The sequence below is a fragment of the Gavialis gangeticus genome, unplaced genomic scaffold, assembly GCF_001723915.1.
Source record: "Gavialis gangeticus isolate Ggan-Ray unplaced genomic scaffold, GavGan_comp1, whole genome shotgun sequence".
Classification (NCBI taxonomy): Eukaryota; Metazoa; Chordata; order Crocodylia; family Gavialidae; genus Gavialis; species Gavialis gangeticus.
Genome location: NW_017729022.1, coordinates 60,349,065 through 60,362,039, shown reverse-complemented (window position 1 = coordinate 60,362,039; position 12,975 = coordinate 60,349,065). Strand labels below are relative to the sequence as shown.

General features: G+C 38.9%; 1 protein-coding gene across 2 annotated transcripts in view; it reads left to right on the top strand.

Annotated features, from left to right (window-relative positions):
• EP300 (E1A binding protein p300) overlaps positions 1 to 12,975 on the top strand; it is a 120,562-nt gene that overhangs the window by 95,417 nt on the left and 12,170 nt on the right. For both annotated transcript variants that reach the window (XM_019515128.1, XM_019515127.1), the window contains exons 21-28: positions 1,177 to 1,233; positions 2,207 to 2,284; positions 3,432 to 3,499; positions 4,459 to 4,609; positions 4,779 to 4,925; positions 5,392 to 5,505; positions 7,240 to 7,405; positions 8,124 to 8,288. In XM_019515128.1, coding sequence (XP_019370673.1) covers positions 1,177 to 1,233; positions 2,207 to 2,284; positions 3,432 to 3,499; positions 4,459 to 4,609; positions 4,779 to 4,925; positions 5,392 to 5,505; positions 7,240 to 7,405; positions 8,124 to 8,288 — 946 coding nt within the window. The remainder of the gene's footprint in view (positions 1 to 1,176; positions 1,234 to 2,206; positions 2,285 to 3,431; positions 3,500 to 4,458; positions 4,610 to 4,778; positions 4,926 to 5,391; positions 5,506 to 7,239; positions 7,406 to 8,123; positions 8,289 to 12,975) is intronic.

Here is a 12,975-nt window from a genome sequence, read left to right as displayed (position 1 = left end):
CAATTTTCTAGGTTAACTCCACAAATAAAGCTTACTGGGCCCAGGGAGAAGGACCTGTTCCTTCCTTTGACAGGATGTTGGTGGGTTGTTTGTTTGTTTTTTTTTGTTTGTTTTGAGGGGGGGGTTTAAGGCATGGCTGGAGCTGTTAAAATACCGTGCAACTTTAAGCGATCAGGAAATTTTGGCTTTTTTTATAAATGCATAATAGTTGTGGGTTATGGATGGTTCCATCCTGCCAAACAAAGACCCAGGCACCAAAATGGAGGGATAAGAAGGATGCATATTACCATAGATTAAACCCCTATTCATGTCGCAGTTTCTGTGACTTTTGACAATTGTTTATCACCTCCAAATTATACAGCTCTATTCTAATATAGATTAGAATGAAGGGGTCAAGCCTATTCAAAGCTATTTTCTGTGTAGTTCTTTGGACCATTTTGAGCATGTAATGGACAGTATCTTCAGCATGTGCCTGGGGTCATTAATAAAAGAATTTAGGGGTTGGGAGGGATTTTCCTGTTAAGAAGTAAGAGTGGAGCTTTTAAATGAAAGTGGTGTAGTAAGGGATCAAGGCAAGTCTGCAGAAGGAAACAAAGTTTCGCTATCAAAGTGTTGATGTAGAAGGAAGTCTAGCACTTCATTGGAAGAAGGGTCTGAGTATTCCAGGTTGCCTTAAAAACAGGGTGCCCACAAAGCAGGATATTTTGTGACATTTTTCCATTTCTCCTTTTATCATCTTCCACAGTGCAAGGACATGTTTTGTAAAATTTGTCCAAGATTCATTTTTATTTTTAAAAAATGAAGTCCAAAACCAATGAACCAACCTCTAATATACATCCCAGAATGGTTTATGTTTATTTTAGGCTGTTGATGCACTTAGGTGATCAAAACTTAAGGTATTCTCCAATAACCTGCAAGGATTCACCCGATTGTGGTTCATGTGGTTTAACAAGGAAAAGAACAAACCTCATATAAGTTTTTCTGTTGAAGGTGGAGGGCAGGTCAAAATGAGTATATACATTGTTTACCCTTCCTGTTATAAAATCCTACTCCCTTTCACACATTGTTCTAACTACAGTGCATGTCTGGGTGTAATGGGGGTCGCAAAAGAATGTAGCATACTGTGATTATTTTTTCTTGTGTTACAATTAAGTTTTATTACCTATTTCTCCTTAGTACAATAAACAAAGAGCAATTTTCTAAGAGGAAAAATGATACACTGGACCCTGAACTGTAAGTAATACTTGGGCAATTCATGTTAATTTTTAAAATCACTTTATTTCTCTCTTGACCCTCCCCCCCCCTTGAAAAAGCATGACATTCAGCACCAGCTGTTACTTTCTCACTCTCTTTTGAAAGCTTAACTTGACTTCATCATTTGGCCATCTAGGGTTGTCATTGAAGTAGCAAGCATTGCATTTTGTCCTAAGACCCTGAATCATTACAGGAAAGGGAATCATGAGGTTTATGGGCTACTGTAGTTGAGTCTTTTTTTTCATTCTGAGCTTGATCAGACAAATGCATGCAGATAGCTGTGCTGCTTGAAGCCCTTTGTTCTGCTGAAGTGCACAGAGAGTTCAAAATTGACTTGGATTGTTCTGCTGCATCATTTTTGCTGCTGTTGGTTCCTGTAATCATTCTGTTTTGCAGGCAGCTGTGCTTGAAAGACAGGCTATGGTAAATGTTATGGTGTTGACTGACTCTTCTTCACTGCTTGCTGGGGGAGCAGAATGGTAGCCTATCAGTAAAGCTTTCTAGGTATTGGAACCAGTGCCTGGTCAAATAAGTGCTTTTCCCCCTATACTCCCCAGTTCTTTGGATCACCATTTAGCTCCTTTCCCATGTCACCAAGTGCTCATCTCAAATTGAAGCTGCTAAAATGGTGCCTTCCATCATAATGAATGAACAAAAAGAGCCCATATCCACACTGGGATCTGTCTCTACTGCTTTGCAGTTTGCCAAGGGCTCTGAGAAGGAAAGAATAGTAACATGGTTCATAAATGTACCTCTTCCATCATTATAGAGCAATGAAACCTTAGGAAGGGACAGAGTCCTTGTCTCCCTTCCTTATTTTGTATTAGAGAAGAGACAATTGTAAAAATCATAGTGTGTGTGCACATACGCGTGTATTATTGAAATATTGGCTTAAATAATGATATTGTAATTACTGACTATGTATTCTCTCTACACGGCTTCTGAATTACAGGTTTGTTGAATGTATAGAGTGTGGGAGAAAAATGCACCAGATCTGTGTCCTTCATAATGAGATAATCTGGCCTTCTGGGTGAGTTTCCTTCTTCCTTTCCTTTCTGATGCTTGATTGCTCTTTTGGTGTTTATGTCCACCCTTTTGGAGGTATTGTATTTGAACAGATCTGAAACCATATGGCTAATAAATGTATTGAATGGAAAATTTTCAGCAGTAATTAAAATCCCCATGGATATGCAGTAATATTTCAAGTAAATTCAAATGTTTAATCACATCTTGATTATGATGTCCTGTATCTTACCTTTGCTGCTTTTCAAGATACCTCTATTTAAGAGAGCACCTTTATTCTGTATCGTACCATATTTGAGAGAGGTTATAGTTGTCTGTGGCAAGTGCTGATACCAGTTGCCAAATCTGTTGCTTTATCTTCAGCTCTTCAGACTTGTTGGGATTGTTTTCAGTTGAACTGACATATTTGGTTTCTTCTTGATCACAGTTTGTCAAATTACCTCCTAAAAGGTCAAGATTAAAAACTCTCATTTTTATCCAGGTTAAATCTATCTTAGTAGTTACAAGGAAATACAAGAAGCTTTAGTAAACTTTTGATTGTACAGATATTTTTTGCCATGTTAATAGCATTAATATAAGTAAATGATAACTAGAATTGTGACATCACGAACTTTTCTTCAGAGATTTAAAGTATTCTCTGCTTGACTTGTGCAGCTTTAGGATTTGCAGTTTGTTATCAGCATTTCTTTTGTAAAGGGTGAATGACCCTTAGCTGTGTGAGACATCCTGATGATGCCTCTTCAACATTTTCTGTATACTAGAACACAAAGCTAATACATCAGATCAGCCTGTTAGTGGTGAGAGCTAAGATACTCGATTAAACACAATAGTAGAACGTGAGGCTTCGGAGGAATAGGAAGCCTGTACAACGTGGCCAGGAGTGTAATGTTCTATTCAGTTGATTGCCTTCTTGTCGTTCATATGGCAGTATGCTGTGTGTTTTCCACTGGAAGATTTAATACTCTTCCCTTCTGCGTGTCTTTTTAGTTTTACCCCAGATTTTTGAGTTGTAGACACTTCTCAGACCTACATCTGCCTGGTGAAATATTTTATTTTTGGTGTTTCAGATATGGGATTTTTGTGTATTTTAACCTAAGTACTTAGCTTTAGCAGGCTTATATTTTTCACTCCTTTTCCTCATGTTTTCACTTCAGTTTTGTCTGTGATGGCTGCCTAAAGAAAACAGGTCGAACCAGGAAAGAGAACAAATTTTCTGCTAAAAGTAAGTTTGGGGAAGATGGAACTTCTTTCCTGTCCCTCTTTTTAAGTATTTTCTGCTTTTAGTTAAATAGGCCTGTGTGGTAAACTTGACGTGGGTAGAAGAGTGTCCTAGTATTTAAGAATGCCCACATCCACTGGCACTTCATATGTTCTTAACTTGCTGAATGTGTTTGTTCAAAGGACTATACTTAAAGACCAGTGTTAGAAAATGGCCACTGTGATTTGCTGTCTAATCTAAATTAGTAACCACCTTCCAAGTCCCTAATATAGCTAATACTTTGGATAGGTTAGCAGAGAAGACAAAGGTTAGATGGACCATAAACAGATCTCTCCTCTTGAGGTGGCTCCTTCTGTTCAGGATCCACCTGGGGTTGAAGGTTATGATTTGGAAACATCTACTGTTGACCTGTAGACAGAAGGAAGATTGTGTAAGCTTTTTAAACTTTTACCTTCCACTCAGAATTAAATTGCTTTTATTAAAGTTCAAAGTAAATAGCTGCATTTTGTTTGGCTCATTTTATAAAAGCAGCCCGTATAAAAGACTGGGTAAACCTGTAGGAGGTGTTAGTTATTGTACAGTATTGAAAGGTCCATGTTTGTTGTGAGCTCTTCTGACAAGGGGCAAAGAGGAAATCAGTTGTATAAATTGCCTGTATGCAGAGTTAGGCCTCCACATGCAGCATTTCAAATTCTCTTCAAGAGAAGACTTAATAGTGGTAGGCCTCTTCAGTAAACATACAGGGACCAGAATAAAATGCATGCTAATTTCCACTTTGGTTTGAATTGTGTTTTAAACCACAGGTATGTCTAGAGGTGAAAAGCAAATGTACTATTTCACTTGAACTAAACCCATTTAAATCTCATGTGGCATAGCACATTGAAAGCCACTCCAGTTAATACAGGTATAGAGAGATGAACTTAACTTTTTAGTCATGTATATATTGAATTTTATTTTTGTAGGGTTACCAGCTACAAGACTTGGTACCTTCTTGGAAAACAGAGTCAATGACTTCCTGAGAAGACAGAATCACCCTGAGGCAGGAGAGGTCACAGTTAGGGTGGTTCATGCCTCTGACAAAACTGTAGAAGTAAAACCAGGAATGAAAGCAAGGTACATCCCTTCAAGACTTGTTGTCTTCCTTCAGCACCGACTCAAAAGATGGGTGCTTGAGCTTCCTACCTCTGCAGATACAGAAGCTGCAAATACATGTTTTCTATTCAGATTATGATGGAATATATTTATTGTCGCCCCCCCCCGCCCCCATTTATTAAATCTGCAGGTTTGTAGACAGTGGAGAGATGGCAGAGTCCTTCCCTTATCGAACAAAAGCTCTCTTTGCCTTTGAAGAGATTGATGGTGTAGACTTGTGCTTCTTCGGCATGCATGTACAGGAGTATGGCTCAGATTGCCCTCCACCCAATCAGAGGTAAGAAGCTACGTGACACTCTAGTCAAGGGGTAGCTAAATTTTATTTTAGCCAGAAGTCTTGGTTGGGTGATCCACCTAAAGTCCTGAATTTTTAAGATTTGAATACAACTTAATTTTTGTCACTTATACTAGAATATCTCAATATAAAGCAGTTACTGTAGTGGGAATATTACAGTAAAAAGAGAGGATAGTTGAGGAGTAGAATGTATGTCTGGTGGTGGCATCTCAGCCAAAGGAAGGAGGTGAATTTGAGGGTCAGCATTTTAAAGGTAGATGATTCCAGAAAGGGATGAGGCTACAAGGCCAAACAAAAATGCAAGTTCATGAAGGCGGATGGGATCCCAGCCTCTGAAGGTAGTGACTTGAATTGGGTATTTCAAGGTTAGACTACAGTGGATGATGTGTAAATGCTGTGGAACCTCCAGCCATCTATTCTGTGTTATGCATTTTTCTCCTTTGTCTAGGCGAGTGTATATATCTTACCTCGATAGTGTTCATTTCTTCCGCCCTAAATGTTTGAGGACTGCAGTCTATCATGAAATACTAATTGGATACCTAGAATATGTCAAGAAATTAGGGTAAGTTTATGATTTTTTCTTATTGTACAACACCCAGTTGTATACCTGTACCTCATTGGGTAGGTAAAATGATGTGGTTACTATCCTGAATTACATACCCATCCAGTTTCAGTGAGGATGAAAGGAAAATATCCATGACATGGGTCTGAGGGAAGAAAGAAGATAAGTGACTGACTGCAGTAGGATTGCAGATTTCTCAACAGAGGCTCGAATGTCAGTTAGTTATATTCTGTCTAATAAAGTATATAGAATATGACTTGAACATATTTTAATCAATTTTGAATTAGAGGAAAGTAACTTGAATATCTGGACCATAAGACTTTGCTGTCTGACAGATACTCTCATTAATTCAGCCTTTGCAATATTCTGCTCTCTGTCAAGTAACGTTTTTGGGCTAGTGAGTAAAGTATTCTTATCTTTCTTCATCATTTACTTGTCTGTTAATTCTCTCTGGACTAGTCAATTTTTGTGGCAGCTTTTTTTCTTAGGTAGCATCTTTACAGAGCTGGCAGTTGAAATAATAACATCCTGCCAAAAGAAGTTAGAGGGAAACGGGAAGGAACAGAGGATATAAAATCCTGAGGTTTCACTCAGATGGAAACTAAGTCATTGAAGGACTTCTTCAGCAAGTGAGTTGCTGAAGCCAAGAGTGAGATAGGTGGCCATGTGGAGCACATGGAAGCCAGGATGTAGGATGTAAAAGGCCATGCCTCTTTGTGGTTAAGGTAGCAACAAGAGAACAGCAGCATCCTTAGGACTTGTGATCCAGGTCCTATATATCCACCCTTCCAGGTGGTGTCTGGTGCCTGTTTTGAGAGGACCAACATTCAGGCGTTTTAATAACTTCTAACTGCTTTCCTGAAAGTATGGGAGAACTCCTGGCTTAATTTTTACAGAGAGAAGGTGTGAGCCTGCTTTCAATTGGGCAGAAAAGTTTACTTGTCTCTAATTTGACTTCTGAGTGTATAGTCTTCTTTCCTGCTTTTGGAGGTTGTGTTTGTGTGTTTTGTGGTGTTTTTTTTCCAAATGACAGGTAGGAAGGAACTTGGGTAAATTGGGCTTTGTGGATTTAGGGCCATTCAGTTACTATTTTAGATGGTGTTGGGCTTTGTGCTCCTGGAATACATGCCAGCAGCATGCATCTACAGGAATAATATACACCAAGAACGAGCAGAGGAATAATCTTCCTTTAATTGACCTTGAAGGCAGGAGAGGTATCTAGTAGAATAGTGTAGTAAATGACAGGAAACAAAGTAGTTGCACAGTTATGTGCTGGTAAATGGCTTATCTGTCTTTAAATCCTTGGCTTTTAATGTTGAAATATTGTCTGAAGTCTCCACTCCTTTGCTCTGAGAATGTACAGTTCTCTTCTAATTGTAATTCAGTTCTCTTCCAATGGTGGCTGACAATTGCAAACAAATGTTAAGCTTCAGTAACTTTTACCTTGAGGTTTGCAGGTGAAGCATGTTTTCCATAGATTTATTCTGTGCAATACAGCTGTGCATCTTATTAGTGAAAAGAGGTCTCCATATTGCATGCCCATACCAACCAGGGCATAGTTCAATTGTTACTGGTGCCCACTGCTTATATGTACCAGCAGCTCTGCAGTAGATATCTGGAAGACTTGTTGTCCATCTTGTAACATCAGCCAGCTTCTGTGCTGGCTCCATCTTGTGGCTGAAGGGCCAATGTTCATCAGCACCCTGATAACCTGTCTTTTTTTTACAATGGTAGATATACTACTGGACATATCTGGGCCTGCCCACCAAGTGAAGGAGATGACTACATATTCCATTGCCATCCACCTGATCAGAAGATACCTAAGCCCAAGCGACTGCAAGAGTGGTACAAAAAAATGCTGGACAAATCAGTGTCTGAGCGTATTGTCCATGATTACAAGGTTAGTTCAATATAGAAATTAACTGGATTCTGACTTCATGACATGTCTGTCTTTGTTCTCTTCCTACTCCTTGCTCTTCAGTAAGGGGGATTTTTCTTAAATTTCTAACATATTAACCTTGTTTCTGATCTAGCTTGAGCACTAGCAGCAACATGTACATTCTATTTAAACTACACAGCTTTTGAAAACATTATAGCAAGTCTTCAGTTATATTATGCCTTCCTTTCCTCTTTTTTCAAAATAGTAAAAAAGCAAATCTGAAAGTCATGGGAGTGCTGCATAAGAACACTTTAGCTGGACTGTCAGTTTGAAAATTAGAGAATCTTTTGGGATTAAAATAAAATTATCAAGCATGTTTGGTGGGCTGATGCATTTGCAAAGACCTGAAGCCTGCAGGATTGTCCAGAACACAAATTAAGAGGCCTAGGAAGTATAGTGATGGCGCTGTTGTATCAAATGTGCAGCTTACAGCAAGTGGCAGGCTAGAATCTGTTTGAATTAAGGGATTTGTTTCTTTGTAGACTAAATATTTGAAGCATCATCCCAAATTGAGGCACTTGTACATAACCAGCACAACTTTAAATCCATCCTTGGGCTGTGCCTTAGTAGATTGAGGTGTATTGTTTAGGGTTTTTTTGGGTGCTGCACAGAGAAGCAAGTGCATTAGTTAACTTGCTTCGTGATAACCGTAACATAATATATCTGATCTGTTTTATAGGATATCTTCAAGCAGGCAACAGAAGATCGTCTAACAAGTGCAAAAGAGCTGCCTTACTTTGAAGGGGACTTCTGGCCCAATGTTCTAGAGGAGAGTATTAAGGAACTAGAACAAGAGGAGGAAGAGCGAAAGAGAGAAGAGAACACTAGTAATGAGAGCACAGATGTAAGGAAACTTTCTACGCAACTCTTGGGTTTTTTTCTGTAATCTGTTTCTTAAGTTTTCACCTAATTTCCTTCTGTGCTTGGTGTACTACTAGAGTTAACTTGTATTTGTGGCACTGATGTTTAATTTTACATTTGTAATATGATTCAGTTCTCACTTTTACTCAGTAGCTGCTATTTCCTCCCCCACCCCTTAAGTTTCCTTACTTGCAAATTGAATTCTTTCTTTCATTCTGCTTGCCTGAAACTCCATGGCTGGAGCCTCGGAAACCATTCTCGGACAGTTAATTTTTAAATTCAGATATCTGTGTAATGGCACTGGGTTTCACTGGGTTTTTTATTAATTGCTGTGTGAGTTGTACTAGAGCCTGTGGACTATCAAATTATAGTTGGGAATCCGTTCTAGTTCTCTTTCATAAGTCTTATCTAAAAGTTGAAAACTTCTGGCTAAATAGGCTATGCTTGTCAGGCTGTTGGGTTGGCCATCTAATACCTACCCAGGAGTACCCAAGAAGTCTGGAGCCTTTATTTCAAGAACTGTCTGGGTTTGGGGTTGTTGTTTTTTTAAATACTATTAAATCATAACGTTAAAACTAAGTTACTGTATCTTCTTGAATATAAGATGACCTCCCAATAATTTGATTGTGTACCTGAAAACCTATAAATGTTATAATTTTCCAGGTATAGAATCTAATTTATTGGAAATGTGCCTTGAATTTGTCCCCTTCCCACTGCTACAGCAGGGAAAATAAATTTTGGGGTCTGGTAGCCCTCTGCCTACCCACATCATCTTCCTCTGCAGCCCCTTCCTCTCCCCCCGCCCTTTATTGTCAGATACCTGCTCTCCATGAGCACAAAGAAGTGAGGAGCAACTTTGACACTGCTGACTTGAAATTAACATACCTGTAGTAATTTGCATATAGTGCCAATAGACTTAGTTAATCCAGAAGTGATGCATGTTACCTTTTTTTGAAACTGCTGCAAGTTTTAGCACAGGTACTCCATAAACTTTCTTTTAAGCAGCACTTTTGTACCTACTTATATATAGTACAAACTATACATGATATTAGTACAAAGCCAAAAGGCTTATCATTTCTCATATAGTTCATTGTGCTGGGCCCCAGCAGAGTCAACATGGTTTCAAACCATGGTGACCCCACAGCTCCACATTGCCCAGTATATCTGTATATACTCCAGATATAAACACAACCCCCCATCCCGCCAAATCCATGTGCTAATTAGCCTCCCCATGAATGACTGGAACGAGGTGTTCTTGTCATGAGTCCTGTGGTCCTCAAAATGTATATGCAAATGAGGCATAGGGCCAGCCTGGTCCAGTTGCACCTCATAGAGGGCAGGGCAGATTATATGCAACAGGCTGAGAGATGGGATAACAGGGATTCTGAATGAGCTGTTTGGGGCCCCCATTTGGTGATGTTTGCCAGACAGTTAGGGCTGATGAAGGAATGGGAATCATTGGGAATGAGAAAAAGGCAGCCTAGCTGTGGGAGTGAAGAGGAAATGTATGCAGTGTAGTGGTTCACCATCAAAAGGAGTTGGTGCTGAGGGAGACTGCTCAGTAGGCACTACTGTATAACTTATACAGATGGGCTGCGCTAACCTATACTAGTGGTAGGTTCCCATCAGCCTGTTTGCCCAGTATGGGCCATTTGTTTTATAGTCATCCTCAGTGTTAGCTGCATTTAATCAGCTTCATAGTTGGTTTTTATTGCATGCTGCTTTGGGCAGCAGTTTAATGAGGCCTCCCTGTATGCAAATGTAAGACTAGGGGTTTTAGGCCCCTCCCCCTGCTGAAGTAGAGGGATGGACAATCTTGTCTTATATTTGTGTAAATATGGTATTTAGAGTGCTAACTAAATAAGGAGTAGAACAAATAATGAGTTAAGATCAAGTTGAAATCAACATATTTGCATCCGTATCAATTTGGAATTCAAATATTCTGTTGTTTGGGTCATTTGACTGACAAAACAAATAGCCCTTACACCTTAAGAGAGAATCTAAGGAGGTGTCTGTCTGCTTGTAAGCCTTAACAAAACAGCTTTACTAAGGTGAGTTAGTCAGAACTTGAAGCTGGTTAAACATTTTGATACTGAAATTGAATCGTCTGTTGCTTTGAACCACAACCTCAAATTGTATAAAAGCTGCTTCTTCAGATTTCAGTTCCCAGGAGGTGGCTCACTATTTTTCTTCTCAAACATCAAAAAGATGACAATACAGACCTTAACAGAATGCTGATAAGCAGCACTTTGCAAGCTCTGGTTTAGCATAATGTATAGATACTGACTTTTAAAGGTGTTTGAGGCTCTAAGTAGAGAACACACTTTAATCAGGATTTTTGAGAATGTTTAGGGCTATTTGAACTTGGGGAAAATGTATTACTTTTTCTGCATGTAAAATTTTTTTCTCATGGTCATGTGTACAAATGCACTTTCACACCCTAGAATTAAACAATAAAAAGGTTGGAATGTCTTGTAGCATGAAAGAAAAGCAACAAAAAAGTGAAGATACTTATGATGGGAAGATACTTATTCATGAATGCATCAGCTCTGTCTTCTGTGCTCTTTTGAAACGGGAGTGGGAACTGCATTCAGGGAGCCATGATGCTGATCTAGCACTACTTACTAGAAAGCTTATGTAGGTGCTGGAGAGAAACTGGGTGTAAAGGCTGATACAGCTTTTCCCTTGAGGTCATGACGACTTCCTCACCTAGAAGTAATCAGTCTTTGTTCTAAAACTTGCTTTCCATTCAATGATTCATTGACTGTTAGAAAACCATGCTTTTCATCATTACCCATCCATACTTCGTATGATTTTCAGTTTTTACTTAGTCTTGCTTTCAACGCCTTTAGACAAATTGGATGTGAGGTCATGCAGCTCTGTCTGCATTTAAATTTTCTTTTGGCAGCCATATATCAAATATGGCAGCATATTTGAGAAGCCCCATGTAAACCAGCAATTCTAAACAAAGTTGTTCTTTGCATGCCTGACACGCCCAAAGATATTAAATACACAAGAGAATACTTTTGAGGATGTTGATCTGGCCTCTTCTAAGGGAAAAGATGTACAGGAAGCTTGATACAGAATCCTGTTAAAAACAACTGTTTGAAAAGGCCTCAGCATTTAGCACAGTTAAAAACAGATTTAAAAATCTTAACCAAAGTCACCATCCTTCATGGCTCCTTGCAACCTAAGAAATACTGTTACTAATTTTCATGAACTTCACCGGTAATAACTACCCTATCTTTTTTGAATAGTTGCTCTGCCAGTAACTAGATTGCTGCTTCTGCTACACTACTTTTGTCCCATAACAGCTTTTTAAACACCTTTTTAACCCTTAGTCCACTGCCCTCCTCTGTTCTTCCAAGCAGACTGATTGTATTTCCTCTGATATTTAGCTCAGACTGTCTGCCCCCCTCTTTTTTTTTTTCTTTAGACTTGAGGAAAGGTACTTGATGCCCAAAAGCTCGTCCAACAGCTCTTCCAACTGTACAGTTGGTCCAATAAAAGATATAACAGAAAATCCTTGCCCCTCATATGTTACCTGGACTGTTGCAGTAACAACTCTCCAACCCTACTAAATAATCTTTATCATCCAGGAACCATGTGTTAGAACAAACAGCTTCTTTTGTTGGAAAATTTGCTCTTGACAGAAAAGCTTATTTAGAGCTCATCAGTATAATAAAAGTGTTCACATAAAGTCTGTTCCTATATGTGAGCTCTCAAAAAACCACAAAAGGCATCTACACCATGAACCCCCAGGAACCATTGTTCTCATTAGTGAGCTATGGTCAGACTAGTGTAGAAATGGGAGGAAAAACCTGTTTTTAGTTGACATTGAATGTCACTTCTCTGTCCCACTTCCAGCCAATATCAAAGTGGGAGTGGAAACCAATCTCTGAAATGAAAAGTTCTACTAACATTTCCTGGACATAAAGGTCCCATCTTCTTAAGCTCCTATTTGACACTGTCTAAAGAAATTAACAAAAAAAGTGGGGGGTAAGGGCTGTGACATGAAGAGAGTAACAAGGATAGGAAAAACCTACCAAGTCATCTCATCTGTCTCCTTTATCTTCAAACTTCTGGATAATGCAGGATCATTTGTGCTCTTTAGTGACTTATCAGTTTTAAATAGCTCAGCAGTGGTCCATCTGCCATGCCCTTTCAGGATTCTTCCAGTTGAATAAGAGTTCATTGGAGAATGTTTTGATCAGTATCTTTTTTTGGATCTTCAGTCAAACCCACGTATCATCTACTGAGCATTTACACTCCTTGGTGCTTTTACATGGTTTTGTTGCTAGTGAGTAATTCAATTATATTTTCTGTTCTAAAGGAGTTGGTAAGTTTTCCTTTTTTTAAAAGCAAGTTATTGTGAAATGTTGCTATATATGGTGCTGGAATGACAAAGTATCAAAACAATAAAATGTTATGCTGATTTACTGTCTTTTTAAATAGTCAGGGACCTCATGTACCTTTTAATTTGAAGATCAGCTATAGCGTACACTAAGTGTCTGTTGTGGATGAATTAAGTGCTGTCCTTTAGGCTGTAGCAGTAGCATTGCTGGGCACTTTCTTCAGTATCCATTGAATTTCCTAGCCTGCTTGCTGCAAGCTAGGAAATCATTTTTCAAGTGATTGCTGGGTATTGAAGATGGAGTTAGAAAAGAGGA